The sequence below is a fragment of the Thermobia domestica genome, chromosome 13 (genome assembly GCF_964235325.1).
Source record: "Thermobia domestica chromosome 13, izTheDome1.hap1.1, whole genome shotgun sequence".
Taxonomy (NCBI): domain Eukaryota; kingdom Metazoa; phylum Arthropoda; class Insecta; order Zygentoma; family Lepismatidae; genus Thermobia; species Thermobia domestica.
In genome coordinates, this window is record NC_137466.1 from 103001230 (window position 1) to 103027521 (window position 26292).

Consider the following 26292-nt stretch of genomic DNA (forward strand, 5'->3'; position numbering starts at 1 on the left):
GATTCAACAGGTTCAGTCTCATACAACCTCGCTGCTGAAAGAGGCGTTAAACTCAATTAAAAAGTGAAATAAAATTTTTGAGTTTTACGTCCCACGATTATTCCGGTTAGGCTAAAGGAGACTGTGATGACGAGAGATGAATGAAATGGTGGAATGAAGAAAGTGGGAGGAAACGGGAGAACCCCGAAAAACTCACGCACTAAACTAAATTAACTGAACAGAAATATGTAATATCAAACGTAGTGCAATTTGGGAAATTACAACTTTATGTTGCGTTGGCAACATTGCTTGTTTATCTAGTGGTATTGCAGAGTATCTGGAAGAATTTCCCCTTCCATATTTCACACAGCATGTTAAAAAAAATCAGCATTTTTAATATATATAACTAGATGAAATAACCATTTTTCGCATGGGACCAGTATTTGCAAGTCAAGGCCTGTGGGAGTATCACTATCTCAGCAACCGCGAAAACTACTGTGTGTATTTGACACTAATATCGGTCATTTTGTATTATTTTTACATGTCTGGGTACCCCCTCCCCAGCAGGTGAACCCCTTCCCGCATGCGCTGGTAGCTGAATTTGAAAGTCGTCGCTAATGGAAGTATCATCATTGATCTCAGCGCCTGCAAAAACTATGTATTCGACATTAATATCGGTCATTTTCTACCCTCCTGATTTAAAAAAAAAAAAAAAAAAAAAAAAAAAAAAAAAAAAAAAAAAAAAAAAAAAAAAACGCTTCTTGGTCTGAGGCCTGGGACATGATACTTGTCACCCAAATTGCGTAACTCTTGGACTCTCGTCTGGTCCCCAGGCCACACACAGGCAATCAGAAAGACAGACACGCAGACATACAGACAAACAAACTCTTCCTTTTACTTATATTAGATATGATATACAGGCGAGGATCCAAGGGGAGTGTTAAAGGGGTTATACCTCCCCTTGACGCTCAGCTGTACACTGTATAAAATGGGCTTCAATCCTACTTCTTTCTTTACGCTGGATAAAATGTCAAACTATGGTTTAGCCCCTCCCTCGATCGTATCCTGGATCCGCTAGTATTATATATATATATATATATATATATATATATATATATATATATATATATATATATATATATATATATAATGTGTGTGTGTGTGTGTTGAGAGAGGGAGAGAGAAACAGAGATGACTATACACATCAGCAGTGGATTTTGTTTCGGGAGAGGCTTGAGAACGAGTAAGAAATATTTGAGTTGTACGTGCAATGCGAAAAGATGATCACAAATCTGTTTCGAGAGGGGCTTTATTCCGATAGCCATCCCCTAAATACGCCACTGAAAATTAGTCAACCGTTCCCATATTACCTAATACAGCAACGAAAGAAATTTTGAGTAAAGGTCAATCTTAATAGTTGTCTATATCAATATTCGAGACGAGACCGAGACTTTCGAGACTGACCTAAGTCTTGTCTCGGTCTCGTCTCGATTTATAGAGGTCCGTCTCGGTCTCGGTCTCGTCTCGGTAGATAAAGGACCGTCTCGGTCTCGGTCTCGTCTCGGTATATAAAAGGCCGTCTCGGTCTCGGTCTCGGTACCATCCCTACTAATAACCTTGCCACAATTGGTTTTTGCCGCACACATAACAAATATACTAATGTTTACTCTTTTATTTATTTAGAAACCTCATAATTGTGCATAATGTATGAATGTTTGCCCTACCGGCTTTTGTTTACTTTTTAACAGTCTGTATCTTCCCAACAGCTGAAAAAGGGGATTCAAATTTCTCGTGCTTCTGTGAATTAAGAGGGGAAAATCACCCTACTATTAGGGATAGTCAGGCAAGGTTGGATCTTTTGATATTTTTGTCATCATCCCCCTTGCCCCGTACTACACAAAACTGATTATATATAAACACACACACACGTATATAAACATATTATGTACCCAAACTCACACATTGTACACGTCATATCAATTTTCGTCTGGAAAGACTGGTATGAAAAGAAATAGAAAAAAAAACTTCTAGATAAACACTATGGGACAAAGTTGAAAGACTAATGACCTTGGGAATTGTAACACGTGAGTTGTATCATCATCGGGGGACAAAGTGATCTTTTTTTATGTTTATTTGTTGTCTTTTTGACGCATGATCGATTTACTCATCATGAGGTTAGAGTAATAGCCAACCACACGTGCACGCGTAAGGGATCAAACACATAATTAGGGAGTTTAATAGGATTGACCTAAAAAAAAAAAAAAAAAAAAAAAAGAGAGAGAGAGAGGCAGCGACCGTAACTTACTGATATCTGTTCTAAAGCTTTGTAGTTCTTCAGAGTAGTTTTTATTTTGCAGAACTTGGAGAATTTTACTAAGTGGATATAAGAGATTGAACTTGCAATTAAGCAGTTTTGGGGTGAAAATATCCATTAGTTTCATCACTTACGCTAAAACGGATTACTGTGTCGTAATCAGTGGCAACTCGTGAGGGAAGTCATTTCAGTAAAACTTAAATATATTTTAAATTTTCCTCCCTTAACTTATGGCAATAACATTTTAGAGGCATTCCATGAGAAAACGGACATGAGGACAACTTCATTTTACAGTAAATGTTATTTTAAATAATCTCATTTATTTCTCAGTTATCTGTATTTTATTGGGTTTGACTTTTAAGTGTGACATGATTAATGATTTTAAGGAGCATAAAGTTGTTCTTGGATGTTGTAGCTTCTTTCCGAATCATGTACTACAGGGTGTTTGTAGGTTGTCAAGATTCTCTGTTGAGAATAAGTTCAGATACGTTTTGCTGTATTCGTTGTTAGTACTAGGATTTGCTTTACATTATTACCTAGTGTTCATCTTAGGCCAGTACACAAGTAAATTTTTAACTGTCTATTAATGCTATGTAAAGTATATGTAACGGAAAATAAAAAAAGTTTTGATCTAAATGTCAGTAGTTTACTGATATTTTATTCTTTTCGGGAAAGTAATGTTCGTTGTGTGTTCTAATAACTTAACATTTCTTTTCTCTGTTATTTCTATGTGAAACTGAGAAAAAAAGTGTAATGTATTTAACCCAATATCCATTTCTTTTTATGAAATGAGAATCATGTTCGTAATGATTGTTAATAACAGTTAATAATTACTAACAATTGATAATAATTAACAATAATAATTAATAATTGATATCAAATTCATACAATATCTGATTGAAAATTAACTTTTCGGAAAGTGTAGGTTCCTGCTACTACAGGAAATTGAGATTATTGCCGTTTTCGATATTCAATTGATTTACTTATTATATTTATGCTACTTTTGCATTATGAGTTCGTTCAAGAAATTATTCTCCCCTGTAAATGGAAGCTATTATTATTCTTTTTTATTATTAATATAAAAACAGTGTTCAGTATGAAAGCATTTACGTGTTACTTAAATATTTCAACCCAACTCCTGGCGTAATGGTTCTTAGGAACTCAGGGCATAATATGAATCTTTGAGTTTTACGTCCCACGTTATGCCGGTTAGGCTAAAGGAGACGGTGATGATGAGGGGTCTAGGAAAATTCGGTGTAGGAAATTTCGGTGTAGGAAAATTCGGTGTAAGAAAACTCGGTGTAGGAAAATTCGGTGTACAGAAAATTCGGTGTGGGGAAATTTAGGTGTAAGGTAGATTCGGTGTAATACGTATTGAATATTACCACTTACGATAATTTACGACACTTCATATTGTGAAAACGAAAAACCATAAAATTTAACGAATAAAATGTTATTACCTATTTCAAGAAAAGCAAATTTATTTATTTATTTTTTATTTTATTTTATTTTATTTTATTTATTTTTTTCTTTGGCTTTGAGTCCAATACATCTTTCATGTCTTTTGCGGGGTATTACTATAAACTACTTTTCATCACACAATGAAGCTGACACTTTTTGTTAGAAATAAAACAATTACAACTATAAGTTCAGAGAATAGTTATAGGAACAACTAAAACACCCTTCCTATAGTACATCTAAGACCATATACAAGGTGATTCTTTTAAAACTCGCGGATTTCATTTGGCTCTAGAATTTCTAACTGAAGTCCGATTTTCATGCGGTTTGTGGCAATTGATCAAGGAACGTTGGGGGACTTATGGAACTATGTTTACTGGTTTAAATTCATTTGGGGCAATATCGGCCACGCCTCTAGAAAAACAGTAAATATTCGCCACTGTACCGAATTGGAATTAGGTGAGGTGCGGTGTGGAGATTTGAGTTTCTTCGTTAGATGGCAACCTCGCGACGGTCAGAAAGTTTTTGGAGAAAGGGATCTGTTGTTGCTACGCAAAAGGGCATATACACGCAACTTTGCCTCACGTTCTGCCCCAGACAGGAACATAATATATTGCAGGAAACAGGATCACTTCTGAGGAAGGCAGGGAAGCATCGGACCTTGCTGGCGGATGTTGTGGAAGATGTCGAGTACCGACTCGTAAGTCACCCAATAAATCTCTATTCAACATGTGATTTATGTGTGTTACCACTAACACTTAATTTGTATCTTAAATTCCGTTTCAAATATCCAATATCTCATTCGAACTGTAACGTACAATGGCGAATATTTGCTGTTTTTCTTGTGGCCTGCTCTATATTATCCCGGATGAACTAAACAAGTAAACATAGTCCCATAAATCTCCCATCCTTCCTTGATGATTTGCAGCAAATCGCATGAAAATCGGACTTTAGTTAGAAATTCTAGAGCCAAATGAAATCCGTGAGTTTTGAAAGAATCACTCTGTATATACATATGTAAGATGCAAAAATATATTGATCAAAGAAGTCTTAGTGGGAAGGGTCTTAGTGCTTATTATCTAATAAAGCAGAATAGTTTTATCAGATAATAGTTGTACAAATAGTTGACTTCTCCTCCAATCAAACACTTTAGTTTGTTTGCCTTAAGGTAAACAAACTAAAGTGTCTGAATGGAGGACTTTCAGTATTAAAGTGTCTGATTCGAGAACAAATTTCTCGTCATGTAAGGGCCATAAAATGTTAAAATCCGTCGAAATCTAGAATTCAAATAATTTCAGGAACACAATTCAATATAAAGAAATATAAAGTAGACAGTAAACAGTAAAAATGATAGTAGACAGTAAAAGTACGTTCTACACAAAATTTGAACTTCAAACTAATACGCTCATTTATCCTCGAAGTTGAGTGTTTAATAAATCCTACGGTCTACTTCAGTTTGAACTTAAAACTAATACGCTCATTTATCCTCAAAGTTGAATTTTTAATGAATCCTACGGCCTACTACAACGAATCTTTCTTTACACCTAACATTCCCCACACCGAGTTTTCCGTACACCGAATTTTCTGTACACCGAATTTTCCTGCTCCCGATGATGAGTAATGAATGAAAGGGTGGAATGAAGAAAGTGGGAGGAAACGGGAGAACCCCGAGAAAACCCACGCACACGGTGTTTGTCCACCACAAAGTTCACTTGGCGGGGGCTGGGATCGAACCCGGGAGCCCAAGCACCAGAGGTGAACGCTCTACCACTGAGCCACCGCGGCCCCACTCAGGGCATAATAGTCGCCGTGTGGCACGCTTGCGTTTGAGGTGATTTGTGGTCAGCATAACAACTCCCTTCGTCGTCAGTGCTGGCTTTCTAGGCTGGAGTTCGCTACTCCTTTGCTTCAAGTAGCTTCCCAATTGTTCTCGCAATGCTGGATTGACGACGCAATGCTAACACTATCTGGTAAGTACAAACCGTCACCCATCTTTCTTCTAATGGTATCCGGCAATGCTGAAATTCGTTGATCTCACGAGGTGTGATATACCAGTATGGCTAGGGCGTTGGCATTTAAACATATATATTTAGTTAACAAATTTTCTTGTATCTATTATGTTGGGTGTTCGGCAAGCACCAGGAGCAAGACACAAAATCTATGAGATCGTTCCATTGAAAACATAAATAAATAAATAAAAAAGCACATGGAGATAAGGATAAAGGACGCTTTAAGAGTGTTCCAAAAAGAAACCCAGATGTTAACATAAAATTTTCACAACTTAACGTACATACTTGGACAGCAGCATGTATTCTTTTCTTCAGAAAAGCCTCATAACATGTGCATATGCAGATTTTTATCTGCGAATTTTAGTTTTATTGCTGAGTCTGCAAAACAAAAATGATCTCCCTGGAACAGTAATGAATTCTTGGCGAAAGTATGATGTTACATAGACAATATGCAGTGTATGACTGACATAATTTTATGCTGGAAGCGTAAAAATGTTGAGTCTACTCTTCCAGTTAATGTCACGACTCTTTTACAAGGTCAACTTTGTGGTGAACAAACACCGTGTGCGTGGTTTCCTATGGGTTCTTCCGTTTCCTCCTACTTCTTTCATTCCACCATTTCATTCATTACTCATCATCACCGTCTCCTTTATCCTAACCGGCATAACCGTGGGACGTAAAACTCAAAAGGCGTGCCTTTTTGTCAGCTTTTAGACGTCCAAAATTCAGGTGCGCCTTAAATTCGATGGCGTCTTGGATTCGATGTATATACTGCGTACTGCAATATACGTACATATTTATTCATTGCACGTGGGTTTCAACATAGAATCTACTGCAGTCTTTAATAGTGGTAGTTACAACTAATTTGCTTAAAATTGGTTGTATTACAACAACGACAGACTTCACAAAGATGGTAATCGCTCACGAACAATGAACATTTCGTTTTACTGATAAGAAAATGCTTATCGAATGAATGTATTTGTACATTATTTCTGCGCCTTAGATTTGAAGCTTTTTAAAAATGAGTTTAAATGAGGTAAAAATTTCAGATGCGCCTTAGATTCGATGAAGCCTTATATTCGAAGAGATACGGTATATAGAAAATCATCTCAAACTTATTGATAGTGAAGGCACTGCCGAGGATGCAATGGAAGTTCCCTAAGACCAGATCTATGTGTTTAAAATTCATTCTTTCGTCAAAGAAATTCCAATCCAAAGTTTTCCAAACAAGAAAGCAAAATGTTGGCGCTAATCATACAATAATACAAATGGATTTTGCAGGAAATTACAGCAATATACTCCGTCTCAAGATAAAATTCAGGCAGCTCATTTCAAATAATGACCAGATTAGCTTACCGTAAATACCCGCGTATTTTTCGCCCTCGCATAATTTTCGCATCCCAATTTTGAAGGGCATTTTCTGTATATTCTATTTTCCTCGCGTAATTTGCGCACTGATTTGTAAGAAACCACACGACTTCTTAATCAATTTTTAATGTTATTTTCCTACAAATTTAGAATTAGTTGTTTGTTGTCGATTCTTGCTACAAAGAAAATGTGTTCCGGCATTTTCGTGTTATTTTGACTGAAAAAAAAAAAAAATAGATGATGTTCACTGATGTGGCTAATTTTTTGCCCGCATAATTTACGCACCCTTGTTTCAAAACAACTTTTTTCCTCGGAAAAAAGTGCGAAAATTACGCGAGTAAATACGGTATTCATTTATTGAGCCTCTTTAGAAGATAGTTAGTTGTATTCGATGATTTGTAGTTGTTAGTGAATGCATACGTATCTCATGCTCAAATTGAGTGTATGGATCTGCTTTAAAGATGTATTAAAGCGAAGTTATTAAATGAGTTCCTGTTCTGCATAATATAATAGTGTTTTTGAGTGATCGAACATACAATGTAAAATCAAATAAACACTTTCAACCGCAAATTTGGCTGAAAACGATTTTGACTAGACAATGAAAAGTGGATTTGTTGTGTTACTTTCTATAGAATAGGAGTTGTCGATGTGATCGAAGGTCTGGGTTACTGTTTTATATTGAATTAGGTCAGGTGAATGAGTGACTAATTCAGCTTAACTTTTGCAAATGTGTTGAGAAGGTAAGTACAATTATTAAAATCATCTTACTAACAGAATACATTATGGAAGTCAGAGAATTTCTCAACGACAGAGGAACGAAAGTACAGGCAATCCAGGACCTATATTATAAACATTATTTTCTTGAAGAAAATAAGAAGAGCGTTATTGTTGCATATACTAGTGTTACAATGAAGAAGAGCAGACATGACATTTGTCTAAGCCTGATAACAATGATAATTCAATTTTTTGATGTTCAATTTGTTCGACTAATAAGAAATTTATCCGCACATTGAGTGGAGCACGTGTTTACTAAGAGTTTTTAGAAAATGGCATGTTCGACAAACATAAATAATAAGATCATGTGTTCACGTCTAATTAAGTTACGATTATCCGACATTATAATATAATAATATTTGTATAAATGTAATGTGCAATATTACTAATGTTCATGATTTTGTACTGTGTAACTTTCGTAACAAAGTTTTGAAATGTACATAACAGAGAAAATGTAGCTTTCAAAAATAAAACTAATTCGCTAAACTTTTGGTACTAAATTTGAGACCAAACTCTTATCTACATAGGAAAAAATAATTCTGATTCACTGTGTTCCACAATTCACAGAAATTTCGATTACAGATAATCAATCTCCAATGCTAAGTCCAATTTCTGCCTGTAACGTACGTAACACTGCTCACTTCAACACACATTTCTTAAAACTTTCTGCATTCATTAATCGTACTAATACAATAATCTGATAGCACATGTTTAGTACTGTCTTTCGTATATTTGGAGTTTCATTTGCTCTAATACTTCCGTAGTACAGGAATCTAAGTATTGCCCAAATGTAACATAAGACTTATGTAATGATAGAATACCCCTTAAACTTTTGCCGGACCTGATTTTCTTCAAGAGCCGACACTGGCCTTAAATATAGTAGAGTGTTCGCCTCTAGTTCGATTCGAATCTATGTGAATATGTGGTTCTGGAGGTCAAACACTGGCAATGCGTTCTCTTGAGATTCTCCTAGTTTCTTCCGTTCTTTTCTTTCCACAATTGATCCATTGTCGTTCACTCCAAAAAATATTCGATTTGATTGATTGGAGTTCAGTATCATTGTTTTACCTGACCTACAGCTCAAATTGGAATCCGAATCATTACTTGAGTTGTACCTGAGGCAAGTATCCTTTGGAATAGAACCCAAAACCACCGGAACAGGAAAGAAAGCACAAGCTCAAAAGAAAAGCATATGAAATCAAAAATACGTAATTTATAGATTGGAAGGAGAAGGTAATGAGTTTGTGTTTTACATCCTTATTGAAGACCGAGGTTATAAAGTACATGACCTACTATTAACGTGGGCTCCGAGGCTTGAATCCGATGCCGTTGAAAGGGGCATAGATCATCATGTAAGGTCAAATCAACATTCACACCATAGATCGTTTCCCACCACATTATCTGGAGTTCAAGAGAGCTGGATTACAGAGACCACATCCAGGGGTGCCCGAAGAAAATTTTCTAGGGGGGCATCCCCATATTGCTGTATTATGTCTGGTATGTCATGTATCTAATATGCGTGGTTTGTTATATTACGTAGACCCTATACAATTTCGTGAGCCAGGGGGCGGGCCCTCGGCCCCCCTTCGAACGCCCATAGCCAAACCACCAGTCAAAGCAGAAAGGAAATTGAATTCAAAATATCCAATTAAAAGGAATTAAATATTTTTTTCTATCTTCATTTGTCTTACAGAACAAGGCCAGAGCTACAAGAAATGTAGTAGTAAAGGAAATGTCAGCAAAAAAGAGAGAGAGAGAGAAGAGAGAAAGTAAATTACATCACACGGAAACATTATGGAAAAGGCACCAGAAAAGCACGAACGGTGTATGGGAAGAAGATGGCATGAGTTGGTAATTTGGATTGGCAATATGATGTTAGTGATGGTAGAAGGTAGGAGGGGATTGAAGGGAGAGGACTCCAGGTGGTTATGTTTCCCAGATGGGCGTCCGACACATCATGTAATCTCTTACGGAATCGATAGTCACCTGTTTGGAAGTCTGTTTGATCCCACGAAGTAAGCGGAAACTTCAATTTTGATGGTTATATATATTGGCGTGTTTTATTTTTATTTATTTTCCTTTTTTTATATAGTCTGACAACTAAAACTTTTCTGCTCGTATTACAAGTTGTAGAGATTCACGCAAGGGACACGCGAGTGAAGTAACTGGAATGTACCCCCGTCTTACCTCCTTCGTCTCGACCCTCTGGGACAAAAGAAACTGAATTCTTCTTAAGACGACCGAAGAATATTTTTTTTCTATTTTCTATTAAATTTCCTCCAGTACACACACATTCACACAAGGCAATGTTTTTTTCTTTCTTCTAAGAAATGTATGTTACAATGATTGCACTATTTTTCTAAGAATTTTGATCTTCAAATTTTGGGAATCTGTAGCAAACTGTTACAAGAGTTCTTTTCTGTAAAAACTAGATGCGGAATAATCATATTCTTTTTTAAAATTTTCCACACCAATATAACTTCTTTTCTAACTTCTTGTGAATGTAATACATTAACCTGATACATTCCACGACTTTGCTCGAATTCAGTGATGGTTTCTGAGGGAAGATACATCGCTACAAGCTATAAAAATACTCATTACTACAAGCTAAGGAAAGAAAACTCACATAATGTTCTTTTTGTGTTCTGTATACAAGAATTAAGGCATTAGGTATGTTTCTTCCTTTCTCATACGTAATCATCTAAGGATGTGCAACATCAAATATATAACTAATATAATGGTGTTAGTAACATTAAATTATACTAATTATTCTTTTTCCTTTTACTGGCAGCGTACAAAGTATTCTGTAATTTATCTATTAGAAATCCTATAAACTTTTGGTTAAGTACCAACTTCCAACTGCAGTATATCGAAGTCCATATACTCCATTCTATATACTGGCATCACGTAATTTATGTAGTGGATAATTTTTATTTACATTTATTATATTATCAGAAATATAAATTTAAAAAATCATGTCTAACTCAGATTTTGTCGAGGGCAATAAAAAAATAATCTGCAATAATAAGAACATGTTTTCTTTTTTGTTATCAATTAGTTTTTTGAAATACAATACTCGTTGTATAAATCTTTTAATATTTTCGCGTGATAACAAATAGTTTTAGAAGCAGATTATAAAAATAATAATATGTTTGAATACAATGGAAATTATATTGTATGAACAGTATACTTCAGTAACTTATTTTGAACTTTTTCTATTTGTTGCATTCATAAAAAAGATACTAAACTATAGATGCATATCCAGTGGTGGCCTTGTGCAGTTCGCAAGAGCACGTGAGCCATCAAATATCGTGCGCTGTATGTTGATCCTTAAGATGTTTAATAATATTTAGAATATTATTATATTGTCGTTTCGTTTCTACTCTCAGCTTGTTTCACTCCTTGTGTATATGCATTCCATCATTACATCACGTTCGCAACACAGCAGCGAGCGTAATAGACTGCTGTGTAGTACAGATGGGAAGTGCGGACAGCTGAGGGGAGTAATTGGGGTCTCCTGAACGAGCAGCATTGACAGCTGTTGTTGACTAATTTCCAGTAATGTGGCACTTTAAACAGAGTCAAATACTGAACTGGAATTTAAAATAGAATATAGTAGTATATAACTCATTCGCTTAATCAGTTGTCCAAATTTCTTTTTATCTCAATTTCTTGCAGTGAAAATAAACTACTGGAACAAACAAAATTACGGCTTTCCGAGGTTCGTACTGAGGGGAATGGGAGGTTTAGAACCCTTCCCCAGAGATTCTTAAGTTAACGTAGAACAAAATTAAATTTTAATTTATTTTTAAGACTTATTTTGAAATACATATAAACTCTGATCTTTCTTTAGGCTACGGTTTTTCCCGCCTAAATTTGTAAGGAAAGCGAATAGCTTATCGAAACATACTGCACTTGGTGACGTTACTACAGTGGTAAAATCTCACCTTCTGTATTGTGGGAACATAAAGAAAATTTTGAAATTGATTTTTCTATTAATTTTTAACACATGCAAAATAGAAAAAGATAACTATTTTTATTTGCAGTAACGTACGTTCAGTTGTAACATTTCTAATATAACGCGCAAATTTTTCCTTTGAGGTGGGGTGGGGTGCGGACTTACTTCGGAGATTGTATTTTATGCGCAGAAACGTTATTCTCTCAGTGTATTGCAAAGTAGCATAAGTGAAAACGTGTTGCGTGATTATATTCTGATTGATTTATAAACGTGTTTCATAGTATTTATTATTTCTTTTCCATAATTTCCATCAGCTATGTATTGTTAGAATTTTTGGTAGGTACACGCGCGACCGTTTTCAAAACTATAGCTTATACCCCTCTTTATACCTCCATTACATCTCTCAATTAAAGTAAATATCTGTACCTGAGAGCATAGGCGCCGACTTTGGGGGGGCAGGGCACTTTTGGCCCCCCCAATATTTAAAGGTGGGGTCCTCGCCCCCCCAATATAATCCAGTTAAGGTAGAATTACCAAAGAGGAGCAAGAATTTCTGTCGTAAATTACGTCGTGCCTTTAATTCAATATTAGGAACAGCCTTCTTATTCGATAAAAACCTCCGTTTTCAAATCGGCGTTTAACCTTTTTAGGATTTCCATTATTTGAGGTAAATTTTAGACTTTCACTCAAACAGCTACTGCTTCCTTACTATTTATCGTGGGATCGTGGTTCATACCTCGTTTTTCTCAGGATAGATCATACGTTTCAACGGTACCACTCTCTTGTCCGTATTATACACCAGAAATAAGAAAATTGAAAAAAAAATGAGATTTTTCGGGAAAAAATCGAAATTTCTGTGCCCTTCTGGCCCGGGCCTGGGTTCACGTAGGGATCTGGATCTTTTAAAAAAATCTTGTTATATACATATTACGTGCGCAAAATTTCGTTTTTGTATCTTGAAAACTGAGGTCGGGAGAAATTTTTGAAAGCCCGAAGCTGACCCATCTTTTCATATATGTATATAAATAGAGGAAGTTTGGATATTATGGAATAGTCGGATAATATGGAATACCTTATTACCTCGCCTGTGATGTGTTGCTTCCAAGCGGAGAGGAAAGAAACTACTACCTCACGTCCCCATGATGTTCTACAATTAGTCTCCATGTGATTGTGACATTCGTTGTGTTGGTAGACGTGAAAATCTGATTTCTTATTCAGGAATACTTTTACAGGTAAGTGGTTTACAGCCTGTACTTTCCTACTGAAATATAATAGAACAATTCTTTATTTACTATGACGTTAGATATACAGAGTGGTAGTTTGATAAGCGCCATTATTCTATACGCCTTCGAATGCGTTTAACAGCTCTTTCGTTTGCAAGCTGGCGTGGAGGGCAATATTGAATACCCGCAAGAAAAGCATGATATTCCGTATTCCGTATGGTATTCCGATTACAAAAATATCTATCGGTATTGGGCAATTAAACATACATTTATGATGACAACAATGCTAAGTGTATTTTTTATTACAGCAAATTTTCTCATGATACAAGGGGTGAGCTTGGGTCCAGCGTTCATCATGTTTAATGTGAGCACACAATGACTGTGCCGATCCTGAAGCAGAGTATTATATTTATGACTTTTGCAAGTAATCACAATCAGTAATGGCTTGACATTCAGAATTTTCATATATTCTTACTATATTCATTGTATTTTCAACAGAAAACCTTTTTTCTTTTCTATATAGCATTTGTATTCCATATTACCCGACTATTTCATATTACCCTCCAAAGTTGTTTCTTTACAAATTATACGTACATTTTACCCACCCCTGTAACGAAACTTCTTTATCAAGATATACATAAATAAAGCTAAATATGTAAGGCGTATACTTGTTTTCCTTTTTGTTTCAATGTGCAATTATTAACTGAGTTAAAAGCGAAACAAAACTGGTATTCCATAATACCCGAACTTCCTCTATATATACCTAGGTATAAAATATTTTTAAAACTGTACTGCGTCATTCCTATTTAGCCTAGAGTCATGGTTCAAACGCCATTTTCTTCAGGATAATAAGCCCTTTTTAACGGTATCACTCACATACCCGTATCATACACCTAAACCAGATAATTAGGGGAAAACTCAGAAGTATCTTTGCAAATCCAACCAAAATATTTTGCCCCTCTGGCCTAGGCCTGGGTTGACGTAGGGATCTGAATATTTTTTTCTTAAAATACATTATTATGTACATAATCGTGTGCAAAATTCCAATCTTGTATCTTAAAAACAAAGGGCAGAAAAATTGTTGAAAGTCTGAATTTAGGCTCTCTCTTTATATACACACATACGCATATACTTATTATAAAAATTTACTGCGTCATTACTATTTAGGCTAGAGTCATGGATTAAACGTTATTTTCTTTAGTATAACAAGCCCTTTCCAACGGCGCCACACACATGTACGTATCTTATTCCAGAACCGGAAAAATCGGGAAAACTGAATTTTTTCTAAAAAAAATCAGCCCCTCGAAACATTTGCGGCCCTCGTGCCCGGACTCGGCTTCACGTGGAGATCTCAGAAAAATTTGAGAAATGTCCAAAGGTACATACAATTCCAATCTGATATCATGAAAACTACTGGCGTGAAATATTTTTGAAATTTGCCTTAAGAAAAAGTAAAAAAAAGTCACGCCCTTCCGCATCCACTTGACGCAGCCAAGTTAACCATCTGGTTCCAAAACGCATCTGGGGTGTTCTTTGGTGCATCCTTGACTTGACTAATAAAAAAACGATTTAAGTACCTGTTATAGAACCTAAATAAGAGGTCAAAGACCATAGTACGCCATGGTAACAAAAGTTACCAAAAATCCTAAAAGAGTTAATAGACACTGAAGCTTTAACCAACACTATGGAAGCACTAATATGAGAAGTGAAGATCAATGTGGTGCAGTGAAGTTCCCAGAATTTGAGCTTGAATTTGTTTTAATGCGTTCACACAAATTTGACTTAGGTCATGAATTTAGCAGCGGAGCGGATGCAGCAGACCGAGATCTGGAGGGAAGGGGGCCTTTATCCAGCAGTTGGTAGAAAATTGCTGAATATCATTATATATTTATTCATTGTTTTGGCCCCCCCAATATTTTCTTCAAGTCGGCGCGTATGCCTGAGAGCATGAAGTGCGTAAGTTACAAATCCTTGTTTTTCAGAAAATAGCAAAAACACTTACTTAAGCACTAAATACATATTGGACATACTACATTATATACTTGGTTAATTACGTCATCAACTCGTATAGAACAAAATAAAACCAAACATTCGTTGAAGACCTCCGAAAGATATACAAAGCTGATTTTAACTCATTTTCGCTAAAATTGGGCTTACGTACTTCATGCTCTCAGGTACAAATATATGCTGAACTATATATATAGGGAAGACCGGGGCTGGTTGTCACAACAGCAATAACTTTTTATAGATGACGAATGAATCTGTGCCTCTCCTCGGTGACGTGTAATTATCCAGAGTGCATTGTGAGTTAGTTGTAGGAGGAAGACGCCAGAAGTATTTGTGTGAGACAATAAAAAGTGTTTTGAAAGGGTTAAAGTAATTTTTGTGGCTTAGATTGTGCGTCGTATTTTGCTTTTCATCTAGGAAGCTTGGAAGTTTCAATAAGGTATTATAAATGTTTGTTCATAATGCTATAATGCTAATAATTTATATTTCTTGGATCTTGTTCTATGTCCCATGGAGGTCGTACAAAAAATAAATATGGCGTGTGGATTTGGTTGTCACCTACTGAATGCGATTGGTTGTCACGTTCTGAATGGGGTTGGTTGTTTCACGTGACTTTTTTCCAGAGCACAATGGTTCGGAATTTCAAAATATCAACCAACAAAGGAGAAGTCCCGTCCGATGTTATGTTACCAGCAGCTAAAAGCGTTAAATTGGAAGAACGTTCAATTTAACAGACTGCCACAGACTTTAATGTGAATTATAGGTACAGAAGATCTCCGACAGTGATCTTAGTGATAAGAATGTATCGGCACCAACAATATCCGTTGGATACATAAAAACCGCCAAGTTTTTCCAGATGCCGCAGAACAACAATTAACTTCGTACTTGCTACGTGCAGCCGATATTTACTTTAGATTGAGTACAAGAGAAGCTCATAAATGGGCATTTTAAGTTGCTGAAGCAAATAACTTTAAAATGCCGTCAAATTGGCATAAAAATAAAATGACTGGTACAGATTGGTTGACTGTTTTTTTTTTTAAGAGGCATCCTAAACTAGCTCTTCGTATACCAGAGACAACTAGTTTAGCAAGTCCTTCAGCGTTCAATCCCACAAATATACAGGTAGAACGGTTTTTTCGCAATCTTTCTGGCGTCTTGAAGAGGCACAAGTTTCTGCCGCAAGATATTTGGAATATAGATGAAAGGAGCAACAAGTGCAGAAATCAGACAAAGTAATCGCTCGAAGAGGATTCAAGCATGTGGGAACCATGGTTTCGGCAGAAAGTGGAAACTTAGTAACTTTAGCTACAGCAGTTTCGGCAGTCGGAAATCATATACCATCCTTCTTTGTCTTTCCGCATATTTACTTCAATGATCATTTAATTGCAGGTAAACCTCCAGGCTTCAAGGGATGTGCTAACCCGTCTGGATGGATGACGGAATCACTTTTTGTTACATTTCTTCAACACTTAGTTTCTGTAATTCGACGCTCACCTGAGAAAACAGTTTTGTTGCTCCTGAACAACCACATTTCCTACCTAAGCATTGTAGGTCTTGAATTCGAAAAGGAACATGGTGTAATGATGTTATTGTTCCCATCGCCTACAGCTCTTGGACTGAACTGTGTTTGAACCACTAAAACAGTACATTGTGACTCTTGCACGCTCAACAATCCTGGTAAGACGATGACTATTTATTTCATCCTTAAGATAATGGCTTCTTCTTATCTCCTTGCTATGACACCAGCAAACGTTCAATCTGGTTTTAGTGCACTGGTATTAACCGTTATAATGAACATATTTTTTTCTGAAGCCGACTTCCTACCATCGTATGTAACTAATCGACCAGAATCACAAATGGAGTTACCTCATAATACTTCCAACCAAATTGAAGTTAAAATTTACTGTATTTTCTATTTAAAATAGCTGGGACAACCGACCCTGTTCAGTGAGACAACCAACCCAGAGACGGGACAGGTTGTCACATACGGAAAACATTTTTCAAACATCAAAAATGCCTCTTTCGTAATAACATTTATCAATGAAAACCATGGTAGTGTGTGAAGGAGATACCAAATTTAACACAGAACAATCGGTACTTTCTTAACTTTCTTTCCTGTGGTGTTACATTCCAAAAAACAAAAACTGTGACAACCAGCCCCGGTCTCCCCAATATCTATAAGGTGGATATATTCCGTATACTCTCGTATACCTTTCTTGATAAGTTTGTAGTGTTAGGTCTTCCTAAAATACTTTCTCAATACTAGTGAATCAGGCTTGTTCGATACGAAAGCATTTTTCGGAAAATTTCTTGCAAGGAAAATCACACCATTTTGAAGAGGATTATATTAAATATCCCTATTTTGTAGAGGATTCTGTTGAGCGATTGCAAAACTACTGTATATCTTCTAGTGCACTGATAGATTTAGAAAGAAGTTAGAATATACCGACCAAAGTTAACTATCATCTGGAGGTGAAAACTAAACTGTGTCGAAGTTTCAAAGTTAATTTAAAACAATAAATGGCTGATAGTTTATGAAATGAAATTATCATTGTTTTGCTTTTCTCGCGTCTTATATGAAGGGTATTAGCAGTGGAGCTGAATTGTGTAATATATTTGCGATATCTGATTGAAAAAGTAAAGAAGCATGAGAACTGTAATAAACACATTATAATTATGCTGAAGTTAACTAGTGTGAGCACCAGGGGCGGATCCAGGACCGACTTCTGGGGGGGGGGGCGATGGCTTGTCATACTGCTACTTTTAAGGGCTCCAAACTTTGAGATGGGTTTTATTTATATATATAAAATAAAAAAGTTTCCTCTTCTGGGGGGGCGATCGCCCCGATCGCCCCCCCCCTGGATCCGCCCCTGGTGAGCACCAGGGGCGCACACACACGGAGAATGTAACGGGTTCGGATCTTCCCTCAAAACTTCTTAACTCGACATACATTTGTACTCTTTCATAATACTAAATAAAACTACACTTGTTTAGTAGAGAAATGACTGATGTAGCCTAAAGATCTGACGTTGTACTTCATCTGTACAACTTTTCTTAAAAGAATCTAATTCTATATTTTTACATAGAATATAGATGGCAGAACTTGACAAAGTTAAATATCGTTTTGCGGCTGTAGAATTACATCGGATCAATCGTACATAGATGTAGTGTCTTATAGTATTGAACTCCCTCCCAAACTTTGGACTCATCCAACAAAATTTTCTGGGTGCGCGACTGGATGGTAAGTACGTCAAATATTCTATCACGATTCATTCGCACGGTCATTTCTATTAAGACTCATAATGATCTTGTAGAAAAAAAAGTCACATTCGCTCACTTTTGATTGATTGCATCAGATTTAGAGGTGTTTGAATATGCTGTATGTCTTCATTAGGAGTCCGAAGATTCTAGTAACTCTGGTGTTTTCCGTGGTTTGGTTGATTTAATGAAATGTCCTGTCCTCCTCATTTCTATAGTGACTAGTGTACGTTTTTGGTGGACAGACTCCGGGTTCAATTTCAGGTAGGAGAGAGTCAAACACATCACAGTAATCTTTTTAAACTATAAATCTCGTCTGATATAGTCTAACCTCTAACACAGAACATAAATACAAAATGAACAATCATGAAGTGTATTGAGACAACAATGCAAAACTACTTGGACAAAGCTGCAGGTAATTAAAGGTGCCTCTGCAACTATCATAATAATTTGATACATTACACGTTTTTTGTATACTGTTAATAGTTCACAAAACAGGACACCTGAAAGTTCAAATATACAAGATAGCAGACATTTGGAGTGTAATACAGATTCCATTTAGTATATTGTCGTGACATTGGTGGTGAGGCTGTAGAAAAATAATGATATACAACAAAATTAATGAAAATCTCAGTAAATAATCCGACGTTGACTTCAGACACTGAAAGTTGTTTTTACCATATTAAAGAATATAAAAGCATTTAAAGGAGTACCGTAGCTCAAAATAGTCTCAGTGCTTTAGCTATAGTATTAAAGATGTGAATCTAAAAATGTACAAACTATGTACAATGTAAAAACTAAACTTCAGAAGTTATTGACAAGTTGATTGCACAGAAGAACATCAGAAGTGATTTCACTGGTGAAATGCAGCATTTGTTTATGAATGGGTACTTCTTATTACATGCAAATATATATATATATATATATATATATATATATATATATATATATATATATATATATATATATATATATATATATATATATATATATATATATATATATATATACAGTGAAACCTCTCTAAAGCGGACAGCCGTGGTGAATCAAAAATTATCCACTATAGAGAGGTGTCCGCCTTCAAGAGGTTTCATTATTTTGTTATGTAAATTAGTGACCAAGGTAATATGTAATTAGAAAAAAATATTTTTGCATGAATCACGTATTTTCGAATATTACCTGCATTATCCTCTGTCATCCAATACTCTATGTTCGGGGCACAACATGGAAATAACATGTTATAGTTCTCTGCACTTTACACTTATCAGTACTTCCTTCGTTTTCTGTATGGCGCTTTAATTTGTTGGGCAATTGCACTCCTGAAGTGTCCTTTTTGAGACAGTATATATACCTGAGGGCAAAAAGTACTAAATTTGACTTCTGGTTGGTTAGAGACTCCAACGGGACAGTAGCATAACGTGTCATCCCTAACGGCGGGCAACTATCAATCACTTTTGTGTCTAAAACAGCTTGGGTCGGTATGGGATGCAAGCTCTGTCCGTAATACGGAGGTAAATAATACCTATAAAAGACAGAAAAGACTGTCCGTGTTCATACTAGAGAGTGTCCGCTTTATAGAGGTGTCCGTTAGTAGAGGTTTCACTGTATATATATATATATATATATATATATATATATATATATATATATATATATATATATATATATATATATATATATATGGTTACTTTCATTGATTATATCGTTTTTCATATTTAGAATATTGAAAGAATTCTAGAATTAGAATTTTCTAACGGCTGTGAACTACCAAAAAAAAAAAAATATATATTTCACGAGACGCCACTGTGCATATCCCAGCTTTTGATCGAACAGAGGTATTATAGATGATAATATATAGTTTCTTCATTTTTAAAATAATGACTAGACCTCTCAATAAAACCCAGCATTTTAAAAACTTCATTAGTTATTACCTTCATATGATGTTTAAATTTCAAATTTGTATCAAACCATACTTCTAGATCTTCTGTAAATTTCTTTCTTTTTTAATGCTTGATTTCTTAATCGATATTCACTCAAATATTATACCACTTACAAAAATAACAAATAAATAAACAAAAGTCGCTACACAAAATATTTAGAAATATTAAACTGTAATTTATTTCTCCTACATCACTCATTAAGTCTATTAATATCCAACTGCAATATACTACAATCATTTTTATGTGTGGATTTTTTCGTATTATTTGGCGTCATACACGAATATTAAACATAAAGTGTATTTTAAAATCTCAGATAAAAAAAAAGCAAAGGACCCAAATTTGATCCTTGACGTACTCTAAACTATATTATATATTGCTTAGATTTAAAATTATTTAAAATGACATATTGAGTTCCTCCAGTTAAATATGAATGAAACAATTTATGAATAATGTTCATGAATGAAACAATGAATAATAATAATAATAATAATAATAATAATAATAATAATAATAATAATAATAATAATAATAATAATAATAATAATAATAATAATAATAATATAACAATAAGCCATCTTCCATGTCATTATTTTTTAGCAAATAAATTTGGATCGGAGACACGTTGGTTCAATGCTAGAACGGTCATCTCTGGCGCCAGGGGTCCCTGGTTCGATCCCGGGCCTTGTGGTGGACAGCATCGTACGTAAGGGAATTCTTGGGATTCTCTCGTTTGCTTCCACATTCTCATTCTATCAATTCCTTCACAATATCTAGCCATCTGTCTTCTTTAGCCTGAAGAGCGTACTCGAGGGATGTAAAACTGGAAAGTTAGTTTCGATTTTTTTTTCAATCCTTTCTTCGTGCTATTCAGTTGTATCATCAGTATGTCATGTTATAGAGTAGATTCATTCCAATTCTAGTTATTTTTCGACCTGTCCTGATTTTACGGACACAATACCACCAGTTATCATTTTTCTATATTTACGAGCATAGGCCTACGCTATAAGTTAAACATGCAAAATCGCGATCGACAAACATAACAACAACAAAAAACAAGAGAAAAAGATATAAGGCAAAGAAAACCATAGCATAAACACACACACACACGAGAGAGAGAGAGAGAGAGAGAGAGAGAGAGAGAGAGACAGAGAGAGAGAACAATTTACATGTAATGAAGTGTGGTGGAGACTGCTTGACGACTTTTTGAAGGAAAAAGTTAAAAAAGCATTGGTTGCCTAACTCGTTATCCTACCCTCCCAGTGTAGAAAACATGCAACAGGGACGACCAATGAAGGATCGCGTAGTATAGCGCACGCACCGGAAGGCGGTTCCGTAACAAGTTTTATACCAAGTTATATACCGTTTCACAGGTGCGCTACTGGATCGACAAACAGAATGTAAGGTGGGGTACCTGGGGGAGGGGTATGTAATTGAAAGAGAGGGAGAAAGACAAATATATACTTCTCTCCATTTTTTTCCTTATAATTTGTATACACACATGTTATATTGTCTATATACGGGAGATAGAGTACTAATCGTAATATTGAACAGTATTGTTAGTTCTTCTCTGTAGAGATTGCTCGCCTCGTCTCTCTTTTTTTCGGTCAGTGGTTCTTTGTTGAATGTGTGTGTGTGGACACTTTGCCGAATTTGTTTCTGCCGCTGACGGAGGAATGGGAACTCATGTGAATTGCGGGAGTACAATGCCGTCCTTTTCGCCTTTTCATCTCTTTCGGGGATGTAATAATTTGCTTATACCGCCACCTCCTACAGGTAAGTTTATTATCGTTATTGGTAAATCTTGCGGGAAGTTACACAAGTAAAAATAAATTATTATTATTATTATTATTATTATTATTATTATTATTAGTAGTAGTAGTAGTAGTAGTAGTAGTAGTAGTAGTAGTATCTGAGTTGTGCAGTGGCCCCGTAATATAACATTCGCTTGCGGATTGAAGGGTTCTTGGTTCAACCCAGGAATTAAATGTATCAGGTAACTTTAACTCCAGTTTCGTACGCAGGGGTCGGTTTTGGGTTTTAAACATACCCTTGAACAAGATATTATTATTTAAAAAATACTACCGGTATATTAATATGTATATACAAAAAAAATATATATATATATATACTTGTCCTAAAAGGATATATTTGAGCATTTGAACCCAACCTTGATGAAATTTTGCGTACGCCACTGCTATAATCATATAGTCTTATTTCAGTAATTGGGCTTAATAAATTAAATATTAAATGAATACTGTATATGTGGAATATCCAGAGGGGGAATAAGAGAAGTAAACAACCAGTTCCTGTAAAAGACGTATTTTTATATAGAATATGAATACTTAACTGAACTATTTGGTGGGGAGTCACGGCTCTTTCCATACAATTGGTAAGGTAATGTTGTCCTCGAGACGAGAAATAAAGTTTTCTCGTCTTGTCTTGTAGACTTAGATATAAAATTCCATGCTTTTTTTTTTTTTTTAATTTTATCTAGAAGTTATGATAATCCTTCCGTATCACCAGAGGTTCACGAATCGTGTGACATAACAACATTTAAACCAAATTTATTATTAGAGTATATTGTGTGATAACTTGTTTACCTTTTAACATTGATAAATATTCTTCATTCTGTTCGCAAAAATCACTTTATCAAATTATAGTGTTTGTACTATGAATCAAATGAAATGAAATAAGATGAAATCTGTAAGTTTTACGTCCCACGGTTATGCCGGTTAGGCTAAAGGAGACGGTGATGATGAGAAATGAGTGAAATGGTGGAATGAAGAAAGTGAGAGGAAACGGGAGAACCCCGAGAAAACCCACGAGCACGATGTTTGTCCACCACAAAGTTCACTTGGCGGGGGCAGGGATCGAACCCGGGACCCCAAGCACCAGAGGTGAACGCTCTACCACTGAGCCACCGCGCCCCCCTACTATGAATCAAGTAACACGGGTTGACACCTAAGACTTGGGTGAATAAGTGTTGCCCACAAGATATGTGACATTTCTTGCCTCGTTTTGGAAACTAGACGTGAATTATTACGTCTATTATCTCGTCTCAGATTTTAAAATGTGTGCTTCTCGTCTCGTCTCGAATTGTCATTTTTCTCGTCTCGTGGACGACACTAGGTGAGAAGCTCAGCTACTTTTGACTTCTCCCGAATTTAATACCTGGTACTACGTCACGTGGGATTTCCTAATTAATTTTATGATCTTGGGTTTTTGTCAGGATTGTTCTGTATCCTTACATTCTGATTTCATCAATAATTTAACCTAAATTCACTCGCATTTATTATTTGTTTTTCTTGTAACGAAAGTAAACCATATTTCGGTTTCGGAAAATTAACAAAAATTAGTTTAATGCTTATACAATAATAATAATATTAATAATAATAATAATAATAATAATAATAATAATAATAATAATAATAATAATAATAATAATCCTTTCTACTGATCTAGTGACATCTTTTATGGTATAAAGTCCCCGAGTTCAATTCTAGTTGGAAGAGCCTTGATATTTGAATATATTGTGGTGGTTCAGATTCCACCTTAAACTGTAAATCCACGTCTCATATAGCCTCGGTGCTGAGAGGGATCTGTACGAACTGGAGTCTAGCCAACCAAAAGTAATAGGAATCCCTGAACAAGAAAGTCTATATCATTCTCCGAACAAAAATGAGGTTAAAATTGTTGCAACACAAACACCATAGTCATGTTTCTAAATTACATAGCAATACTAACGGTTTTAAAAGTTAAAGCTTAAACTTGCTATAGATGACCAACAGTTGGTTTTCTAAACTTAAAATGAAAATTTTTTCGTTTTGTTTTTTCTTTTTTTTTTTTTTAAATATAATTTTGTCTATAAATTTGATGAGAAAGATAGCAAGTATCTTGCGAGTTTGCTTGTTATAAAACACAACTGGATGTCACTCGATCGAAAAATAAAAAAAAAAGGCTTTCAGCCATTCTGAATGAGGTTTTCCTCATTCATACCAGGTGAATGCCGGGGTGGTACCTAACGTATAGGTGTCAGGCCGCTTCCTTCCTTCCCCAATTCTTTCTTCCTTCCCTTTCCCTGGATAGAGTGTTCACCGAGGAACGTCATCCCTCATACATGACGGGATCAATGGCCATAGATGCCGAAAGAACAGAAATTTAAATTCGAAACACAACTACCTCTACCTATCAATATAATAATAATAATATATCATTGCAGTTAAAATAATTATTGTTAATTCGAATCAGAAAAAAATTACTATAAAAGAGAGGTGCGGATAGAATTACGATTAATATAATTTCTATACGTTAATTGAATATTCACAACCCATATCTTCAATATGATACTCGCAAGTTTGATTACCAAAGATTTTGATGCCTTATTGTAAAGCAAATGAGAACTATATGAATTAGTTTATAGCAAATTGTAATTTACTAAAATTAGAGCCGTCATGCTAGGAGCTGTTACGCCGACCATCCAACTGAATGACTATTAACTATTCAGCTACACTATAAACTTATCTTCTTCGAAGACTAGGCATCAGTGCTAAAAGATTTACCAGTTAAAAATAAATGTATACACAGCCTAAGGACTTTAGACAACAGGATGAGATTTTACAATTGAATTACAAGTAAACATTGGCAACAAATGCATCAGTGTTACAGGTTAGTAGTAATCCTTATTAAATTATAATCCAACGTAACTCCAAGAATACATTTAATAGAACCAAAAATTGTTTATGCCTATGTTTCCTATCCTTTTTTCTCTTGAGGGGTGGGGGCACGTTCCACATAGGTTTTATAAAATCATAATGTACCCTATACTGCGACGTATGATGTCTTCCACTGTAAATTTTCTTCTCGTTTCACCTCTCATTTTATTCAAAGGATTTGTCACTGAAATATATATTATACAAAGGGTAAACTATAGGAACAGACATAACTAGAAATAGAATAAAATCACAGAAATACTTAATACACAAATAATCAAAACAAAATAGTATTTTTTTGAACACCTGGTGACTTTGTAACAAGGTACAAGGTGTAACAAGTACAACTGAAGAATTACTATATTGGTCATTATCAGTACGTATCTATGTAGAAGGTGTGATGTCGACCTTTTTAATTTATGATTTTACAGTAATTGAGTTTTTCTAACTCAAAATTATTAAACTGACACACAATCATAGTCAACGTCTTGCGAATGAAATCAGAAAAATAAACACACTGCTGAACAAGACTGCACTTTTTAATATAAAAACACATTTACACGTGACGTTTCGATCTTCTAGCCAAGATCATCATCCAGAGTGTACGTCTGATGAGGATCTTGGCTAGAAAATCGAAACGTCACGTGTAAATGAGTTTTTATATTAAATAAGTGCAGTCTTGTTCAGCAGTGTGTTTATTTTTCAAAATTATTAATTGTTGTTGATGATAATTAGCCCCTTTCAGCAACAAGGTTATATGAGAAATGGATCTACAGCTAAACATAGGATCTGTACCAAATATGCTCCAACCGGGAATCAAATCCTAGTCTCCCATAGGCTCGCAACTAAGCAACTAGGGAGCCTTCTTCCCTAATTTTTTATGGTTCCTCTAGACTGCAATGCGTAATTATGTGCCACATAAATAGAAAAAAAAAATGCAATTTACATCTCTGTAAAAGATGCTTTATTTTAAAATAATTTTAATCCCTTTCAAAAAATAGAGAGGAAAGAAAGTACAAAACAGCCAGGAACAGATGATAGAAAGGGAGAATACACATATTTTCAGCGAGTTTTACACAATTTCTTGATAATTCCCCAATGACATCATAGATAAAATGTTGTCCATAGATTTGAATGACGGCAATTGTGGTGAGAGAAATAACACACATACACAATGGATTTACAAACTATCTAAGTTAGAAAGGACACAAAACAAGTGCCAGAACCCGAGAATTCCCACTGATGCTTGAACGTTCTTTATGTGTCTGAAGGAAGAAATCTTGGTGGTACGTCTT

At 35.3% G+C, this 26292-nt stretch overlaps 1 protein-coding gene across 3 annotated transcripts in view; it reads left to right on the top strand.

The window, feature by feature from the left end:
- LOC145668404 (uncharacterized) overlaps window positions 1-26292 on the top strand; it is a 187124-nt gene that overhangs the window by 84336 nt on the left and 76496 nt on the right. The window contains exon 1 of one of the 3 annotated variants that reach the window (XM_081736205.1): window positions 21716-22061. The exons of 1 other annotated variant lie outside the window; for it this stretch is intronic. In XM_081736205.1, the coding sequence (XP_081592331.1) occupies window positions 21911-22061 (151 nt within the window). In that variant the 5' untranslated portion in view covers window positions 21716-21910. Of the gene's footprint in view, window positions 1-21715; window positions 22062-26292 lie in introns of those variants that run through there. One more of the 3 variants, XM_081736204.1, reaches the window with a different exon arrangement.